Source organism: Spermophilus citellus (genome assembly GCF_964194105.1).
Source record: "Spermophilus citellus genome assembly, chromosome: 4".
Classification (NCBI taxonomy): Eukaryota; Metazoa; Chordata; class Mammalia; order Rodentia; family Sciuridae; genus Spermophilus; species Spermophilus citellus.
This window is the reverse complement of record NC_138185.1, coordinates 192,545,744-192,565,653: the sequence shown is the minus strand read 5'-3', so window position 1 is coordinate 192,565,653 and position 19,910 is coordinate 192,545,744. Positions and strand designations below refer to the sequence as shown.

General features: G+C 48.5%; 2 protein-coding genes across 3 annotated transcripts in view; both read right to left on the bottom strand.

Annotated features, from left to right (window-relative positions):
* Nucleotides 1-907: 907 nt before the first annotated feature.
* CEBPE (CCAAT enhancer binding protein epsilon) lies at nt 908-2,449 on the bottom strand (the record flags this gene model as incomplete). The annotated part of the gene is made up of 2 exons (XM_081290541.1): nt 1,868-2,449; nt 908-1,243 (listed from the first exon to the last, which is right to left on the bottom strand). The coding sequence occupies exons 1-2, from the start codon at nt 2,375-2,377 to the stop codon at nt 908-910; spliced, it is 846 nt and encodes a 281-aa protein (XP_081146667.1). The 5' UTR covers nt 2,378-2,449.
* Nucleotides 2,450-7,673: 5,224 nt separating this feature from the next.
* The window catches only part of SLC7A8 (solute carrier family 7 member 8), a 59,978-nt gene continuing 47,741 nt past the window's right edge, over nt 7,674-19,910 (bottom strand). The window contains exons 6-12 of one of the 2 annotated variants that reach the window (XM_081290522.1): nt 19,723-19,876; nt 19,059-19,182; nt 17,359-17,462; nt 13,404-13,500; nt 11,453-11,602; nt 10,239-10,416; nt 7,674-9,733 (exon numbers count right to left, since the gene is read on the bottom strand). In XM_081290522.1, coding sequence (XP_081146648.1) covers nt 9,567-9,733; nt 10,239-10,416; nt 11,453-11,602; nt 13,404-13,500; nt 17,359-17,462; nt 19,059-19,182; nt 19,723-19,876 — 974 coding nt within the window. In that variant the 3' untranslated portion in view covers nt 7,674-9,566. The remainder of the gene's footprint in view (nt 9,734-10,238; nt 10,417-11,452; nt 11,603-13,403; nt 13,501-17,358; nt 17,463-19,058; nt 19,183-19,722; nt 19,877-19,910) is intronic. The other variant, XM_081290523.1, reaches the window with a different exon arrangement.

The window sequence follows — 19,910 nt, the reverse complement described above, 5'->3', positions numbered from 1 at the left end:
CACAGGCACACTGTCCTCCTCCTCCTCATTATCAATGCTCACATACAAATCAAGTCTCCCAGTTGAGCCTTTCCCAGGTGATAACTGATTCCTCTCCCAAACACTTAAATTCCCCACTTTTAGGGAACCAGAGCCCCTAAAATAGGGGTAAAGGATAAAGATGGAAGTAGGTAGGTGGAAACAGTGGTGAGGAATGTCACCATTGACAATGGTGAGGCTATCAAACTGAAGAGAAGATACAGAGTGCTGGATCAAGAGCTAAAGGACCATAAATATGGCAGAGCCATCAGGAATTTTCCTTGATCACCTAGGGCAGGAGCTTTCAGACTACACCTTCAGGCGAGAGCAGGCTAGCACAGAGACTGTATGGTGCTGAAATTGCCCTACCAATTCTAGGGCTCTGTCAGCAAAGTATCCAGAGTTGCACCAGGTTGTGTGTGTGTGGTGTGGGGAGCCTCCCTTCTGCTTGCAGAAGGACAGAGTGGGTGGCTCAAGGGAGAGAAGAGCAAGTTCAAGGGAGAGAAGAGCAAAGTGACAGACATATGATCTGGCTGTGTGGTAGTTTCGAGAGAGCTATAAGAGACAAGACATATGTAGACCCAGGCACACGGCATTACTTGGCCTCAGGGTCCCCTGTGCTAAACATGTGCATGCACATGAAAACACATGTGCACACGCACACACACACACACACACACAAACAGGCCCAGGCCCAGGCCCAGTGAACAACCCCAGCAGCAAATCACAGTGCAATTTATTCAGAATCATTATGGGTCCTGCCTTCCTTAGCCATCAGCTGCCATTGTCAATGGTCTTGGATTTGGTCTGTGAAGGTCTAGGGTCCCAGCAGAGTAAAGATCTCCAGGGTCAAGCCAGGGGTCTAGTGCCCACAGTCCACCAGTCAGATTCAGCTGCAGCCCCCTACACCCTTGATGAGGTTGGCAGCCTCAGGGATCTGGCGAAAGAGGTTGCGAAGGGTGTCCAGCTCCTGGGTGAGCTGCTCAACACGGCTGCGCAGGCGCTCATTCTCCGCCATGTACTCCAACACCTTCTGTTGTGTCTCTAAAATGCGCCTCTTGGCCTTGTCCCGGCTCTTGCGCACTGCGATGTTGTTGCGCTCCCGCCGCAGCCTATACTCCAGGCTGTCTTTATTCACTGCTTTCTTGCCCTTGTGCGACGGGCCGGCTGGAGAGGGCGCCTTGAGAAGGGGACTGCAGGGGGGCGCGGCAGCAGCCAGAGGGGCCTGGAGGGGAAGGCACAGAGGTATGGAGTGATGAGGGCTGACCAAGAGGTCAAGTGGAGACGAAGTAGGAATCTCAGCAGCGGGGCTGGGGGGATCCCTTGGGGGCGTCAAAGAAATCTAGGGTTCTGAGCCAGCTCCTGTTTTCAAGGTAGACCTGTCATTGCCCTGCCTTGGTGAAAGATAGTAACCCAGATGCAAAGGGTCCTCTCCCTCACACCAAAATTCCCTTTTATGCTCTCACACTCTCCAAGGACACTTTTCCTCCATTTATCTGTGGTGAGTCTCTTGTACAATCGACAGGCATTTCCTCTTCAGAAGCGGGAGGCAGAGAAACAAGAAGAGGGGCATGGTGGGCAACAGGGAAGCTGGCAAGGGGTCTGACATCAGCTAAGATCAGCCAGCCACGGGGGTTTCAGGACAGAATGGAGTTCAGGGTGAGAGTGAGTTCACAGAGAAGGAAAGAGTGGGCTCATGGTCTGGTAGTGAGCACAAAGAACCTTGGGTGAGTCCATTTCACAGAGCAACACCAAACACAGACTCAGCATAAGCAATGGCCTCATAATTCCCCCATCCACATAGCCTTGCTGCAGCCCCTGGGTAGCAGGGAAAACTGGTTGCTCTTACCTTGAGGACACGCAGGGGCTGGCCGGGTGCTGCCAGGGTTGGGGGCAGGTGCATGGCTGTCTGCCCACAGTGTGCCACTTGGTACTGCAGGGGATTGTAGCTGCCTCGACTAATGCCTCGGCTACCCTCTGGCCCCCGAGGCTCCTCCTTCACGGCCACAGCCCTAGGGTCGTAGTTCCCTGGGCTGCTGTAGATGCCAGGTCCCAACGCCTTCCTATCTGGGCCGAAGGTATGTGGGGGATAGGCGAAGGGTCGCGGGTCAGGCGGCAGGTAGTGGGGAAAGGCAGGAGTTCCAGGGACCTTAAGGCCTCGGGTCTCAGGCGCTGGCTTCATGGCAAAGAGGTCGGAGAGTAGTTGTTCCTCCCCAGACTCGATGTAGGCAGAGAGGTCGATGGAGGCCTCATGCTCACACATGTCCCCCAGCTCCCCAGGCCCGGCTCGGCCCTCTGAGAACTCAAGTGGCTGATGGCCACCCCGGGGCTCACACTCATAGTAGGTCCCGTGGGACATGGCCGGCCCGCCCCTTTGGCTCCCCGCCCCTGGGCCCTGCTCTTGGGGCACCCCTTAGGATGCTCAGCTTGCCTTCTGTCGATCTCCCCCTGCCCTAGATCTGCCCTCTCTGGTCTACTCTGTCACCCACTCATGTGCTGCTTCTCTCCTCTCTCCTCTGCTCTGCTTCCTTTTCCTTCCTCTGCAGTCAATGCCTCTCTTCTCTTCCCTTTTTTCCCCCTCTCTCTCCCGGGGGTGACTTAGGGAGGGGCTGGGCACACCCCAGAGGGAGGGATGCAGGCCTTTGAGAAAGGGGGGCCCCTGACCTAGTTAACAGCTGGAGCACTTTGGTGAGGTCCAAGCCAGGTCTGGAGATGCACAGGAGCAGAGGTTTTGGAAATACCTCCACTCCCTTGAGCCCAGGGATTCCAAATCCTTGCTGAGGATTCCAAATCCACACCTCACTCTGAACATTCTCCTCCTTCCCAACTGTGCAGAATGAGGTGCCAGTTCAGAGTGAATAGAGAAAGCTCTCTTCCAGTGCCGACCCCCAGCTTGGTCTGAACTCCTCCTTTGACACGCCTTCCTCTTGGTCCCCCCTCCAGAGCTGAGCTCCACCTACTCTGGGGGACAGTCGTTCCTTTTGTAGCCCCACCTCCCAGACCATTCTTCTGAGTGTTGGCCTGGAGGTGTTGTTTGAGGGGTATTGGAAGTAGTGATAGATCCTGGGAACAAGCTATGCACAGAGGCCTGGTGCAGAGTGTGGTCATTTGCTAGGTTTATGCATAGGGTCTGTGCAATAGCCCAAACACTAACATGTTTCCAGCCCTCACTACCTCTAGCAGTCTGGCATAGTCCCTGACTGCCTGGGAACAACTGAGGTGCCTGGTCAGGACTTGGGCCCTGCACCCCAAGCCTGGGGGGCCACTGCCCCCAGAACTTACAGACATGCTCCTCGGGTGGCTTCAGCACCTCTCTCTTCCAACTGCCCTGCATTGCAAAGATTCAGGCAGGCATTTTGCCCCCCACTTTGGGCCTGAGGCTCTGCCCCCCACTTCCTGTGCCCTGGGCTGCCAGCTCAGGAGCTCGCTGCAGCTCAGTTTGCTGTCTTTCCTTTTGCATGGCCGTTTTCTGACCTCCAGCATGTGTCTCTTGGGTCCACTTCCTCTTGGAGGCTTGAGATGCCTTCTCTTTTGTCATTACCTCTTCCTGGGGCTCTGTTTCAGAGTCTTTAGGAGAAGCCCATAGCTCCCTCTTTGCATTTCTTGATATTGTGCTGTCCCCCAGCTTTCTTTTTCTCTTTCCTTTGGGAATTCTCCACTCTGGCATGTTGGAGACACCTGCTATGGCCCTCCTTTCACCTGTGAAGCTTCATCTTCAAAAGGGGCCTAGGTACAGTGAAAAGAAAAGGACACATAAGAAATATGTTACTGGCCCTTTTGTTACCAGCAAGTGCTATAGTGTCTTGGGGTTGGTGGGGGGCAGTGCAGAAGTTTTTATAGGCTGGGTCACTATGAGTGTGCCACAGTAGGGCACATATGGATGGGCTACATGTCACATTTGCCAAGTCTTGATAACATCCTCCTTCCCATCCTCCCTACTCCACACCTGTCCCAGGTGCTTTTTTGTGTAGTTTGAAGTATGGACAGATATTCTTTATCATTAAGTCCTGACCTGGCATGCTCCTAGATACAGATCTCAGAAAATAGATAGGAGATTTTTCTTCATTTCAAAGGACTCCAGCCAAAAGAGGTACCAAAGCCAAGTGACTTCAATTTGGTGGCAGTGCCTGAATTGACCACTAGGTGACAATATTGGCACAAAATTGTGGATTTGGGAGTCTGCGGTTGTTTGGAATCAGGTGGACTGCAGAGGGCAGACTTTCTCAGCCCTGGCACTGGCCAAGACTGTTCAACATTGGGAAGAGGAGGAAAAGGGGTAAGGATGGGGGGCTTGCAGTCAGGTTACCAGGATGAGGGCTTGCTGGGAGCAATGCTGCCAGTGTTTGTCTCAAGGAGGAAAATTTCTACCCTCTCTCTGACTTTGAAATAATGCTAATGGTGAGGGCTTGTATTTTCTGACAAATTATGCTTTTTTGGTGATTGAAACATTCCCTTTTTCCATGCTGACCATTTTGCTGTTGTTAAGTAGGAAGGAAGGCAAGGCAAGCAGTATTTTTATTCTTGCTTTATCAAGAAGGAAAACAAGACTGAGCTGCCCAAGGTCATGTGAGGATGCCTTACTGATTTCAGAAAGGGTCTTGGGCTTGTAAGTGAAATGGCTTGGGGCCAAAGGGATGGGGAAAAGGTTGCTGTGTGACTCAGTACCTCCTTCACCCGCCTTGGGCCACCACAGGGATGGAGAAGTCAGCGTCAGCAGCAGTGAAGTGGGTGCTGGAGGAAGTAGGGTGGTGTGTGTGTGCAAATAGAGCCTGCAGGAAATGAGAAAGTCAAAGCTTGGGCCATGGTGAGATAAGGGATCTTAGCCCCTGGCCTCCCTGGTGGGTGCTGACGTTACCTGCACACTGCCATCAGTGTTGCCCAGTAACTGAGGGCTTGGCGGGGACAGCTGTGCTCCTGACATCAGGGCCAGGGAGGGGGCTCCTGACAGGATAGGATAGGAGTGAGGTGGGAGGGCAGTGCCTATCAAGGGCCCCTCCGGGATTCTTGCTCAGGAGTGGAAAATTTTCTTTTCAGGGCAGCAAGATAATTTTCTTTTCATTGCTGCAGCTGCTACCTGTTTGGATTATCTAAAATAATGAGTGTCATCTCACACTCTGTGACTGATCTCCTTCAAGCACCACGTCTTTGGTGAACCAAGGCTTCTCCAGAGAGAGGTGACTGAGCATGGCGATGGAGTGTTAGAAAGGGCTCAAATCAGCCTCTGTCACTTATTAATGACCTTGGGCAAATTACTGAGTTGTAAAATGGTAGTAGTAACACCTCCTTCATAGGGTTGTTTAATTAAACTTTGAATAAGATAATACATGCAAAGCAACTAGTCCCTGTAAATGTTGATCTTCTATCTCCCTTCCTCTGATCTCTCTTTGCAGTTCTTACCGTGTCTCCAAAGTGCAGACCTACTACCTGCTGCCTTGTATGTCACCTCACTTCCACAGATAGGCTTTGAGCACATAGGTACCAGGCCCTGCCCAGGCTCTGCCATGTACTGTACACATTCTTGGCTTCTTTTCACTGGGGTCAGCTATTTGCTCTTTTTTTTTTTTTTTTTTTTGGTACTGGGGATTGAACACAGGGGCACTTAACCACTGAGCCACATCCCCAGCCGCCTTTAAAAAAAAAAAAAAAAAAAATATATATATATATATATATATATATATATATATATATGAGACAGGGTCTCACTGAGTTACTTAGGGCCTGGCTAAATTGCTGAGGCTGGCTTTGAACTCGTGATCCTCCTGCTTCCACCTCCCAAGCCTCTGGGCTTACAGGCATGTGCCACCATGCGTGGCAGCTGTTTGCTCTTTAAAGGTAGCATTGAATACATATTTTGGACCTCTTCAACTGTGGTGACCATATTTCCTGAATTAAATTAAGGACAGGTGAGGTCAAATGAGGTGGCACATGCCTCTAATCCCTGTTACTCAGGAGGCTGAGGCAAGGCAATCACATGTTTAAGTCTAGCCTGGACAACTTAGTAAGATCCTGTCTCAAAATAAAAAATAAAAAGGGCTGGGAATGTAGTTCAGTGGTAAAGTGACCCTGGGTTCAATCTCTGATACCATAAAACTAAGAAAGAAATAAAGAATTAAAAAGGGCTGAGGATGTGGCTTAGTCGTGAAATGCCCTGGGTTCAATCCCCAGTAAGACACACACACACACACACACACACACACACACACACACACACCCCTACCTTAGGGGGACAAAAAGCAATTGAAGTCTGTGCTGGCTTTGAAAATTCAGGAATAATTTTGCCATTCCCACAGCATATAGCAAAGTCCTTGGGCACAATGATCAAAAAAACAGTGACTTTCAAAAGGTCTCCAAATTCTCTAAATTCAGAGCATCTGAAATTCCCAGCATTAAAGTGATTGGCAGGGTTAAGACAGGGGAAAGGCCCAGGTTAAAAATAAATGCATGTGGTCCAGGAGGACACCCACTTTTGCCCATCTGACCAGGTTGAAAAGATCAGCAGGTATCACTTTACAGAGAGAGGGGGGCCCCAGGGACAAGTGTCTCCCTGGAGGGGGGACTGGGGAGAGCTGGACCTACCAGAATGGGGTGACGCAGAGGAGGACTGGGGCAAGCCAAGAAGAGGAAAATTATATGTGTTGAGGAAGGGGGCCTTGGATAACAGCCTCCTGTACAGGACTGGCCTCTTCCCTTTGGGGACAACTTAATGCCAGAAAACTGAGAAACAACAACAAAAAAAATCACACACAAAAAAATAAGACTGAGAAACGGAGACTGGGTCCAACTCTTTCTCCTTCCTTCCCTCCCCCCCCCCCCCTTGAAATACTGAACAGAAGTGACTTGCCCAAGGGCACAGTTCTGTTTAGTGAATGGCCTGGGCTTAGGAGCCATGTGTTTGGCCTGCCAGCTCAGTGTCCCTGTGGATGGCGAGTTTCCAGCCTGCCTGGAAGAATGACAGCCACAAAGCAGGAGAGCTGGAGGACCAGAAGTGGAGGCGTCCCACCTGCCTGTGTCCTCAGTGTCCAGATGGTGGCGGGTGAAGTCTCAACCCCCACCTCTCATGGGCCTGACCTCTGTCAGCAGTGCTCACTCAGGAATGATGCCGTCTCAGGACAGGCTGCTGGGAGGGCTGCCCAGAAAGGGAGGGACAGAGCAAGTACTGGGTCTAGTCCCATCAACTTCCTCTAGTAGTTAACCCTAGACACCAGGAGGAACTTGGCCTACCTTAACTTCTCCTCCTTTCCACTGTCCTAGTCAAATAATCCTCCTAGTCTTCTTCCCAGATGTTTCTGTATGGCTGAGTGGACCAGCCTCACCTCCCAGCATGCTCCTTGGGCCCTCTAAGTCTTTCCATAGACCCAGCTCATCACTTCCTTTCCCATTCTGCTCAGACTTTGAGGGGCACATCCCTGCTTTTGCCTCCCTCTACTAGCCCATGTCGCATCTTGGGTAGTGATTCTTTCTTCCCAACTAATCTGCAGGTTCTCAGGATGGCACAAAGAGCAGGAATTTAATAACATTTTGAAGTCCTCAGGAGGAATGAGAGGTGACTGTTGATTTATGGGGTTCCTGAGTATGGAACCCCATAGAGGCATGGAGAGGGGGCTCTTAGGAGGACCTTCTAAGAAAAAATGCCCAGTGATTCTGTTTCTGAAAGTCGTTTAATTATCAACACAATCAACTTCATTTGCATTTAAAATTTTATTACATGAAAAGAAAAGAAGAAAACCTCAAAGGAAACAAAACTTAAACCAACTCAATGACATATTGTCATTAAGTTTCTAATGCCACCCCCCCAAACCACCTTACATTTAAAAAATCCAAAAGAAATAGAAATACTAGTTTCAAAAATATTTATCCAAAAAAGTAAGGCATCCACTTTACAAAAAACAAAATAATAATAACAAATAATGGAAGGAAGGGAGGAGACTGGAGGAATGAGAAGAGAGGGAAGACCAAGAAGATGGTCTTCTGGGGGCCCAGCCCAGCCAGTATCCACTCTGGGAGCCATAACTCAGCCCAAATCTAGCATCTCACCAATGTGGAGAGGCAAGCTGGGGCAGGAGCGGCTCCCTGGATATTCCAGTTTAAGCAGATGGGAGGGGGAAAAGGGAATCTTGCTTGGGATAAAAGAATTCTATGTCCCTAGCACAGCAAGTGGGGTGGGGGTGGGGGTGGGGTGGGAGAGGCTGCAAGGTCAGGGCAAACACCATCCACTGCTTTGGAGTACTGGGAAAGGTCAGAGCCCGCATACCACAAGGTGCTTTTCTGAAGATCTTCAAAGTGGCTGCCATTGTGCCACTGTTGTCTCATCCTGCCCCAGGTGAGACCAGAAAGGAGGGAGGGGTCATTTTAGTTGGGGGAGGGGAGAAGAACTGGCCTTCTGAAAACACTCTCTTCCCGAAATAGTCCCCCAGCCTGTGGAATGGGCAGCTCTGGGGATGTGGGAAAGCACCTTCCACACAGGGAAGGCATTTAATATCAGGTCTGTCCTGAGGGTTAGAAATAAGGGAGTATTTTTAGGCCCAGTTCTTGGATGGAAGGTGACTTAAGGCTGATTTGGCTCTGATTTCAGGCCTGGAGGCTTGGGGATCCTTCGAACTGGGCCCCTGAGCCAAGGTCCAGGGAGGAGGAAAGGACATAACTGGTAGCCGGCAGTGCTGGCTCCACAAGGGTATGTTAGGGTGCAGCTTTGGGGATAAGGGGGCCACTACTTCTTCCCATGGAGATGGGGAGGGAGGAGGAGCAGAATGGCTTTGTCTTTAGGAGAGACAGTTACGTGATACTGAAATAAAAAGCCTTTTTGGCCTGGGGAAGCTTTGGCACCACGTTGGGGGCAGGATGCAAGAGGCAGGGGCAGGGCTGGGGCTTCTGCCACCTGAACCTTTCCCATTGTGTTCCACAGGCTTGGGGTTGGGGAAGAGGCATCCTTCTCCTTCTTGGTCCTCAGCTTAATGGGAAGGAGGTGTCACAAAAGAAGGCTTTCTTGGATAGGGAGCCCAGGGTGGATGGGTGGAGGAATGGTAGGATGAGACAGAGAAGGCAGCAGAGGGACGCATCCCCTCTACTTTTGGGTCCCTAGTGAACAGAAAAATGTATGGGTCTCTCCAGTTGACCTTAGGTGGTGACAGACTCTCTTGAGTCTGTCTTCCCAAACCGAGTTACTGTGGTTCTCTCTGAACTGAGGCCTCCTCTGGGCTCAGGGGTGGGGAAGGAAGGCAGTAGTGAGCTCAGGTGCTTAAGAGACATCTGAGGGTTGGGCCTGGGAGGGAGGCCCTGTAGGGCACCCTTGGCATCTCCACTCTCTTCTAATGGAACATGGGAAACCCTTGTGTGAGGGCCTTAGACACAGGCCCTGGGATAAGAGGCTGGTTCTTTGGGTACAAATGTCAGTGTATTTGTTTCTGACTTCTCACCACCCCCACACACAGGTCCTGGCCCTGCCTGATAGAAGCAGAGGGGTGTGTGTGTGTGTGTTGGGGAGACCCAGGCAGGGAAAAGGCAGAGATCAGGATGAGGGAGGGAGTAGCCAGCTGAGGGGATGGTGGTCCTCAGGGCTGGGGATGCTCCACTGAGTCCTGGTCCTTGGTGGGAGTGGGTTGGTATATGGCCTGCTGCTGCTCCTCCATGTCCTCATTCACCCCTTCTCTTTCCGACCCCCCCTCCATCTGGGGGTACACAACCACGCACATCTTCTGGCTCACCAGGGTAAGCAACTCTGTGAAAGGAGACCACACAGAAACCGGGTCAGTGCTGGGTATCCTGCCAACAGGGCCAATAGGACCATGGCTTTAACCAGCTTTCCACCCCAGGCTTTGCCTCAACAGAGCAACCAGTGCCTTTTGGAGATTCTGTCTGGGAAATGGCCACCTCATCTGTCTCCTACATCTTTTGTTAGCTGCCTCTCACTCATCAAGACCCCAGCTATCCACCTTCCCTATGCCCACTGACCCCTCACTTCCAGGATCTGCACTGATCTATAGCCAGCCTGGGGTGGTTTCTGCAGGGCAGCTGGTAGGCTGCCTGTTCTCCCAGGGCTAAAGTCTATATGGAAATCTCAGCTGTTCTCTGCTCAGGGGTCTCTGGAAAGATCTGCTGTTTCTGCCCCCAACTCCTTCTCCAGACCCTGTAGGTGAAGGTAAGCCTAGGCTTCCTGATCCTGGGGGGCTCCCCAACCAGGTGACTCCATTCCAGCCCAGGAGTTCTCGCCTTCACCAACTCACCAATGAAGTCGTTGAAACACTGGGGCTTGTGTTGCCAGTAAACACCCAGGAAATAGACAGGCACTCCTGTCAGCATGATGGCCAGGCCAATGCCGCACACCACTGGCTCCGACCACAGGCTGAAGACCAGCAGGAAGGCCCAGAACAGCAAGTAGATGATGGGGAATAGCAGGTTGATCTGAGGAGCAGAGGTACTGTGAGCTGCGTGGCCCCCACCATCCCCAGGATCGGGGAAACCTCTCTCACCCACATCCTTGAGTGCTAAGGCTGGGCTTCACTTAGCTGTGTGTTCCACAGGGCTGATGCTATGTCAATAAATGTTGATGAACTTGGACAATGGGACAGGAAGAGGATGGGGAAACCAGGGAGGGAGCCATCCTTATTGCTCATGTCCTCCCTCCCAGGTGGGGTCAGATAAGGCTTTGTCATCCAGGCCAAGTGCCTGTGGCAGCCAAAGAAGCCCATGAGGGTTGAGAAGCTTGCTCATATGTTCCAATGTATTTGCTAAGGTCCTGGGTGGAAAAGAGGCAGGAAGACAATGACCTAGGTCTGTCTGGCTTCACTTCTAGGCTCACTGTGGGAAACGCCCATCCCTCTCACCAGGTTCAGCCCCGTTTTGTTTCTCTTAAGCAATTTTGAGAAAAGAAGCACACCAAGACCCAAGAAATCAGGAGAGTGAGCATGGCATAAGGCAGGCTGGGGCCCTGACTTTAGTTCAGAAAGAGTACTAACTCCATGGGCTTCACCCATCCTCATTGACCATTTGTGAGTCCTGATTTCTCTTCCTTGTCTGCTCCTCTCAGAGGAGATAAGGTGATCCTACCTCTTCTTCCCTTTAATCCTACCTCTTCTTCTGTTTACTTGTGGTGATGGTGATTGAAGCCAGGCCCTGCATATGCCAGGTAAGTGCTCTAGCTAATCCCCAGCCCTTTTTATTTTATTGTGAGACAGGATTTTGCTAAGTTGTCCAGACTGGCCTCAAACTCGTGACCCTCGTGCCTCAGGCTTCCAAATCACTGAAATTACAAACATGCACCATCATGCCCAGTTTGCTCTGGTCTTATCTCCAGTGGAGAAAGGACTCTCATTTACATACTACTACCATCACAGAAATGGTCATCTGTGGCCAATAGCCAAGAATAGAGGTAATTCAGAAATGTGCTCTGCAGCTAGAACCAGTAGAGGAGGGGAATTCCAAAAGGACATTTTCTCACCTTGATGGGGCGGGGGATGTCAGGCTTCTTCCAGCGAAGGACTATTTGTCCAGCAACTGTGACCCCATAGAAGAGGTAGTTGATGAAGCCCACGTAGTTGATGAGAGTGTACATGTCACTGGTGACTAGCATCAGCAGGGTGGAGATGCACTGGGGAAATGAGGGGGATCATCAGTGATCAGAAAGGCATTTGTAGACTGAAGGAGATGTTCAGAGGTCTGGAGCAGTTCCCTTCCAGACAGACTGTACCATTTTGTAATGGATGTTTCAAGACAGAGACTTCATGACTACTTTTAATAGCCCAGGTGCTACTATACCTTCTTTGCTAGGAAATTCTCACTTATTACAGGGGCAAAACCAAAAATATTTAACCACTGGTATGGAATAGGGACTAACTACTCAGAATGGACACCTGGATTGGCCAGACAGGTGCCACTGACTTGATGTCAACCTGGTCTCATTTGTATTTCTCCCTGGTTATAGCTCAAGGTAATTTTTTTAACCCCTTAGGGAAGATTATTAACTGCAGATTAGAGTTTTATTCTTGTTGTCACCCTTTTCTCCTAGCTAAGTCATCTAATTTGTTTTCCTATCATTTTTTCTTTAAAAGCAAATATTAACCCTCATAATATCCTTGAGGTTTTCATGATGAAGGTCACTTTCCAACTTCAAAATTATCTCTGTGGCTTTCTCAGAACATGCTATACTCTGATAATCTGTGAAGGCCAATGTGAGATCTAATGGTGAGAATAATCAAGGTTTTTTTTTTTTTTTTTGGTGGTACTAGGAAATTAACTCAGGAGTGCTCTACCACTGAGCTGCAACCTCAGTCCTTTTTGAGATAGGGTCTCACTAAGTTGTTCAAGCTGGCCTTAAATTTTTATCCTGATTCTCATGCTTTAGCCTTCTAAATAGTTGGGATTATAGGCATGCATCATTATGTACTGATTGAGAAGGTTTTAATGGATGAATAGGCCTGATTCTGGCTATACTTGTCTGGCAGACATAGTACTCCACCAACAGTACTGTTAAGGCATGTGACCCAACTGTTCTCTCCAGCCACCTCCTAAAACTAACCAATCAAGATGACCTTCATCCTATACCTGAACATTCTGAAACTTCCCCAATGTTGTACAATGTCCTTGACTCCTAGGAGCTCTGTTATCCAATTTCTAACTACTTCTCCAGTAGGCCAAAGTAATTATTAATGTTTTATTCAGGATCCAGAAGAAAAAAATAAAAAATAACTTAAAAGACTTAATCAGGACAAGTTTTTATTCCTTCCTTTAGCTCTCTCTAGATGAGTCTACTCTAGGGACATGTTACCCGCATGTCTTCCCCATCCCCAAATTCCTTTTCTTCAACTTCAGTTTATTAGTCTCCCTCTATGATTTTTCTTATTTGATGTACCCTTAACACTGAATTAATTTCAATAAAGTTTCCCAAGAGACTGGCAGGATGTCCTGGGGCAAGAAGCTGGATAGGGAGAGGCAGGCACATGCAGTGATTAGCTGAGAGCAGAGGACCAGAGCTGAATCCCTGCTGTATCCCTGCTGTAACAGGTGTCAAGAGGCTCAGGGGAGCAGAACTGTCTCTGTGAGGTCATAGAAACCAACAGCAGTCACCTCATTTTGCTGTAACAGGTGTCAAGAGGCTCAGGGGAGCAGAACTGTCTCTGTGAGGTCATAGAAACCAACAGCAGTCACCTCATTTTGCCCCCAAAGGATGGGAGAATGAAAAGAGCCTAAAAGCCTTAAGGCGTTTCAGAGTCTTTTTCTCATTCTATCCCTTGATATTGACAAAGCCAATGAATACAATTGCCAGATTATTTATGGCCCATTGAAATTTAGGAGATCAGAGGGTGACAAGGAGGTGTGGGTGCACTCCCACTTGAGAGGATTACAAAGAGAGGGAGGGTATGTATTAGGCCAGCAGCATGAGGGGCCCTTACTGTGAAGAGTAGGGCTGGGATTGGGGTGCAGCGCTTCACGTGGATCATGGCCAGCACGCTGGGAAGGTGGCCTTCTCTGGCTCCAGCAAAGAACAGCCTGGCAGGGAGAAAAGCAAGTCAGCCTGGGAGAGCCCATGGACCAGCAAGCCTAGACTCCTTCTCTATGCCCACCTTTTATCCACAGAGCAGCACCCCTCCTCCAACCAGGACAGCCTCTGCATTGCACCTTCCAGCCCACTAGTCCTAGCACCCATGTTCACAGGTGTAGGTGCAGAGACACCACAGGCAGCTAATGAGTGAAGAGGTCTGCCTGGCTCAGGGTACTGATGATGGCATTGTTGCTCTTCTTCATTTCCAATGCCTGCACGGCTGTAGTAACAAGGCCTCTCCTTTGCCTAGGGTCTTCATCCCTTTAAAAATGTGCCTTCCTACCTTCAAGGAATAAAGATTCCCTTATATACTGTGACCGAACTGCATGTGGAATAATTTAAAAACATTCTTATCTTACTTCTATGGAGGTGGTGGACTGGAAAGGGGCAGTTGGAACCTGGGCACACGGGATACGTTTTGGATGTGGTTGTGTGGCTGTCTATGATTGTCAAAACTCATCAAATTGAACACTTAGGATCTGTGCATTTTATCGCAGATAAATTGTACTTAAAAGTTATATACTTAGGGCTACTTATTTTATTCCTAAAAAGCCATGCTAAAGAAACTAATAGAAGCCAGGCATAGTGGCACATGCCTGTAATCTCAATGACTTGGGAGGCTGAGATAGGAGGATCACAAGTTCTAGGGCAGCCTCAGCAACTTGGTAAGACTGTGTCCCAAAAAAAAAAAAAAAAAAAAAAAAAAAAAAGGGCTGGAGATGTGGGTTAGTGGTAGAGCACCTTGGGTTCAATCCCCAGTACTGCAAAATAAAGAAATGAAGAGTAAGGTGGTAAAAGGCATGTGTATACAAAGACATTCTGATGAGAATAAAAAACTGGAAATATTCTAATTTAGCTGAAATGTATGAGATTGATTTAAAAAAATTATGGTATATATGAAATGGAAAATTACAAAGTCATAATAATGTTTTTCGAACAAAAACTGATTACATAAGAACAAGCTTACAACACCACTAAATGAAAAAAGTGGATAGAAAACTGATTCCAATTAATTTAAAAATTATTTATGGGCACAGAAAAATACTCTAAAATGCCAACTGAGTGGTGGGATTGTAAGAAAGATTGATTTTCTTCCTTAAACATTAGAGAAAATTTCTTAGTTCTGGTGATGAGGATTGAACCCAGGGTCTTGAGCATGTTATACATGGGCTCTAACACTGAGTTATGTCCCCAAACCCTAGAAAAAACATTTAAAATTCTAAAATGAAACATTTATAATCAGACAATTATATTTAATTTTTAATTTCTAATTTATTCATTTTTTGCAATACTGGGGGTTGAATCCAGGGCCTTGAACACACTAAGCAAGCACTAAACCTCTGAGCTCCATCCCCAACCCCTAAATGTTTTGAAAATTAAATTTTTTTGAGATAATTATAAATTCATATATAGTTGTAAGAAATAATATACGGGGAACTTTACCTAGTTTTCTCTATTGGTAACATCTTCCAAAGCTATAATATAATATCATGACTAGGGTACTGGAATTTAAAAGTTTTTTTCTTTATGGTGGTACTAGGGATCAAACCTAGACAACTGACTTTTTATTTTTTTAAATATTTTTTTTAGTTGTTAATGGATCTTTATTTAATTTATTTATATATGGTGCTGAGAATCAAACCCAGTGCCTCACATATAGTAGGCAAGTGCTTTTCCAGTGAACTACAACCCCAGCCCAGGCTTTTTATTTTTGAGACATGGCCTCACTAAGTTGATGAAGTTGGCCTCAAAATTGCAATCTTCCTGCCTCAGCTTCCTGGGTCACTGGGATTATAACTAACTAAAAGTTTTTTAAAAAGAGAAATTGAAGATCCTCAGCACCAGAAAAAGGAGAAAGAGAATGAGAGGGAGAGACAAAGAAATCATAACATAAAATGCATAACAGAAAGTATAAGTTGTTAGCAGTCATTTACATAGTAGTGAGGATTAGATCACTTTTTTTTTCTTCCCTTTTTTCTAGGGAAAGAAGGACCTAACTAATGAGAGGAGGATTGTATGATAACAGGAAGAACAGAATCAGAACACTAGGGAGTTCTGAAAAGAACTGTCACTTACTTTGTAATCTGTGTATGGGGTAGGGTGGAGCTAACAATAGCAACTTGTCACTGTGTTGGCGTTGACTGTGGCCTCAAGTACCCATAGCAGCTGCCATCATGAACGATCTAGGCCAATGTCACTGATTTCATGCGGACTCATGCATCCCCCCCTCCCCCACCTCCTCATGCTGCTGGGCCTCCACAGAGCAGCCTCATGCACAAGGAGGAGCCAAGGCTCTGTGGGCCTCATCGTGCACATAGCCAGGGTCTTGCATTCACATCCCTCCTCCACATGCAGCCAGGACTTGGTGTAACTGTCCAGGTCCCACAGCGTTTATAAGTGTCAAGTTTGCAAGAAATAATTCTGGCTGGGCTAGCTGACAACGGAGGAGACAATGACATTAAGCATAACACGCACCCACACACACTCAGACTCCTGGGGAAGGATCATCCTCTCCATACCCCAGTGCACAAAAAAGTGAGAGGAGGGAAGGAGGAGGAAGGAATGAGGGAACTGGAAGATGAGCAGAGGAGGCCTTGGGGGTTGAGGATGCACCTCTGAACCAGAGGCCGAGCACACTCCACGCTCCGTCTCCTGCATGCACACACAACCATACCACATGCACGCAGACCGCTGTATGGCCGGCCTGAGGGACAAACCCCACTCTAAAGCGACTGTGGGCTGTCACTGTCCTCCAATAGATCTCAGAGAGTCTCATGGGTCACTGCTCTTCCACCGCTTGCCCCCGGCTGGGGCCTCCAGGTGGCCACTGCTCCTGTGTAACACGCACATGAGGTTGCTGTGGGTGAGTATCATGGAGTCCCGGGGCACAGGGGACACCCACACTCCATCCTTCCTCTCCTGGATCCTGAAAACATGGCATTCCCTTGTCATTTCACAGGTTCTTCTTCTTGATGTGACAGGAAGCAGTTGAACTCAGGGACTCATCTTTTGAGTAGGACTGTGTTCACAGGGCAGGAGGTGCTTTCTAAGAACTTTGGGGGTCACACAAATGGAAATCATCCAGCATCTGCTAGCCTCAACAGCCCATTATGGAGATGGTAGGAAGGGACACAGAGGTGCCAGACTCCTGAATATGAGAAGATGGGAGTGGGTGGCTCCAGGCCCACTCATACTTCTGGTTTCCTAGAAACCAGGGGGTTGGCTGAAAGGCTCTCTCACTGATGAATGCTTCTTTCTACTCTTCGCCACCCTCTCTCTTCAGATTCTCCACTGAGACTTGTGGGTGGCCTCCTGCAGTGCTGGCCTGTAGAGCAGGGAGTAGCCCTGTATCTTCAGGGCACTCAGAGTGATCCCATCCCATGTGGAGTCTGCTTCCAGAACATTTATGGGAGATAAGGCCCAGGAGACCCCAGGTACAAGTCTCCATCCTGGTCTCTTTCAGAGTGGGGTTCCTTTCTCGCCAGCAGCAGCTTATGTCCAGGCAAGTGAAAAGGGGGCTCTAGGACTGTAGCCAAGACACCATCCTGCTGCCCACCACAGCCCTTGCTCCTTCTGATATGTGCAGGCCACTACATGTGAAGCACTTAGGACCTGCATACCACACACCTTGTAGGTCACCACATGAGCAGCATAACCCCTTGGCACCCATACTCACACGCCTCTGCAGAGCCACCACCCAGGTGCCCATACAACCCTTGCAGACAGAGACGAGCCACCATAAACACACAGAGCAATGTGCACAGAGAAGTGGCCCTGGCTTAGGGAAGGACCCAGATAGCACTCACCGGGAAGAGGTGAAGAGAGACCCATTAACTCCTCCAAATGTGGACAGGGCAACAGAAATGGGCATGATCCAGGCCATAACACCTAGGAGCTTCTCTCCAAAAGTCTGGGAGAGAAAACAAAGGGATTAAGTGGAAAAGGAGAGCTACAATTCCCCACCTCCGGTTCGCTCTCCACTTCTGGAGTGTTTGTTTCTCATCCCCATCTGCTGATTCTCTCTGGCTAAGTTCCTCGAGAGCCTCTTCCCACACTCTTCCACAGTGGTAACTACATATTGGAAGTCAAAACATGCTTTGGGCTAATTATATGGAGAGAGTATGTGTAGGTAATAGTAATAGTAATGAAATGACACTTACATCCTTGTTTAATGAATGAGGAAACTGAGGCACATAGTGATTAGGTAGCTTGCCTCAGATCACACTCCCAGGAAGTAGAAGGGCCAGGATTGGAAGCTGGGTGGATTTAGGCATGTACCCTGCACAATTTCTCTGCCCAGGGAGGGACACAGGCTTGTGAGTTGGGTAGATCTGGGTTCAAATCCTGGCCCCACATTGAGCAAGGTTTTGTTTTTTGTATGTTTGTTTTCTGGGGATCAAACCCAGATCATCATGCATGCCAGGCAAGTGCTGTACCACTGAGCACTTTTACTCCTGGCCCCAGATATGTAATTTTGGGGCCTCAGTTTCTCGTCTATAAAACAGGGATTAATCCTGACTCATAGAGTGAGAATTTCTAAGTCCACAGAAACAAATTATATTGATGGAAAAATAAGAAGCAGCCAGAATTTAGGCTGAGAAAGAGAAGGCTGTGAAGTTATAAATTAGTCTTCTCGTATTGAAGGAAATAAACTGTCTGGGGACCAGTCTTCTCTATAATCCCTGAACCAGATTTGAAGCACCAGGGAGGAACTATTTAGAATAGGCATTCTGCTGGGGAAGGCCTTTGGTCACAGGCTCTGAACAGTCCTTAGAGATGGGACAAGTGATAACATGTTTGGCAGAGTGGGCCCTTCTCAGATATTAAGGATCCTGGTCCCTTGGCCCTTTCCCCAAAGGACATATACCACTCCTATCTGCAAACTGCTTACCAGCACTCACTTCTCCCTGATGAGGGAAGGAGTCAGTTTACACACTACTTTCTCTCCTGGGGATTAAACCCAGGGGTATCTACCATTGAGCTACATCCCCAGCCCTATTTATTTTTTATTTTGAGACAGGGTCTTGTTGAGTTGCCTCAAACTTGTGATCCTCCTGATTCAGCCTGGAGATTCCAGGTGTGTGTCACCAAACCTGGGCAGCTTGCATACTTTCCAGAGGCAGGAATGAAGGCAGAGAGAAATGGTGTACCTTGTGTAATATCATATCTTTGTGAGGAGCAGTCTGTCTCCTTGACACAATCCTCACACCCAGAGTTTAAAGTGCCCTAGATCAGGAGTTGGCAAACTTGTTCTGTAAAGGATCAGACACTAAGCATTTCTGCTTTGCAGGCAGCTACTCAGTTCTGCCATGGTAGCTGCCCTGGAACAAACCCAGCCATCCTGGGCACTTGCAGACACCCTGTCAAGGGCACATGTGGATTCTGCCCTGAGCACTTGGGATGATTTCCAGTTCCATAGGGCCATGGGTTAGGGAAAAGTCAGTGGGCCTAAGGGGGCAAGTCTGACAGGAATCTGGTTTGAGAGAGTGGGAGTTTGATTTCTTACCACAGCAACTGCGTTTGAAGCCAGCAGCTCCTGGGGGGACATTGCAGTGACATACGCGATATTGGCAAAGACATATACAAATGTGACCAGTGGGATGGAGATGAAGATGGCTCTGGGAAGGTTCCTGTAGAGGGAGAGGAGGTAAGAGGAAGGCTGTGCTGGGATGCCTGCTTTGCTATGGGGTCTGCACAGGACTGCCACTTCTACAGGCTCCCTCTCCCCAGGAGGTAGGTTGTGTCTCAACCAGGACAGGATAATTTAAAGGAAATGAACAACTTAGGCTAGAAGTATACTCCATACCTGCTGATCTCTTCCTGACCCAGATCTCCACCATGCACCCTTCCCCCTGCCTCCAGATACAATGACTGGCCTGTCCTGAAACAGGTGAATAAGATGCCCAGAGGCCTCATGGGGCACAGTTCATTCTCTAAGGGAGTGGTGTTATCTGGCATAGCTTTCAGCTTTTAGCTTGCTTTGGGACAGTCACAAGACTGACTAATGGCTTAAATTCCTGGGAAATAGACTATTACTCCAAAATGGCCACAGGCATGGTCAGAGCTGAGGTGATAAAGAGAAGTGGGCAGAGCACACCTGGTCCATTTTTTAGTACCATGTGTTGTAGTGTTCCATGGACAAGAGGAAGAGCTGGACTATTTCAACTCACTTGTAGGGATCAACAAGTTCCTCAGTCACGTAATTAAGAAAGTTCCAGCCTCCATAGGCAAAGGAACCCTGAAGGAAGGCCAGGGCAATGAGGCCGATGTCAGGTTCTTGGAAATTCTCAAAGGCGTTCTTTGGCTCCAACCAGAAGTATTCTCCTGTGGACACAGAGGGCAAGAGGCTGCTCAGAGA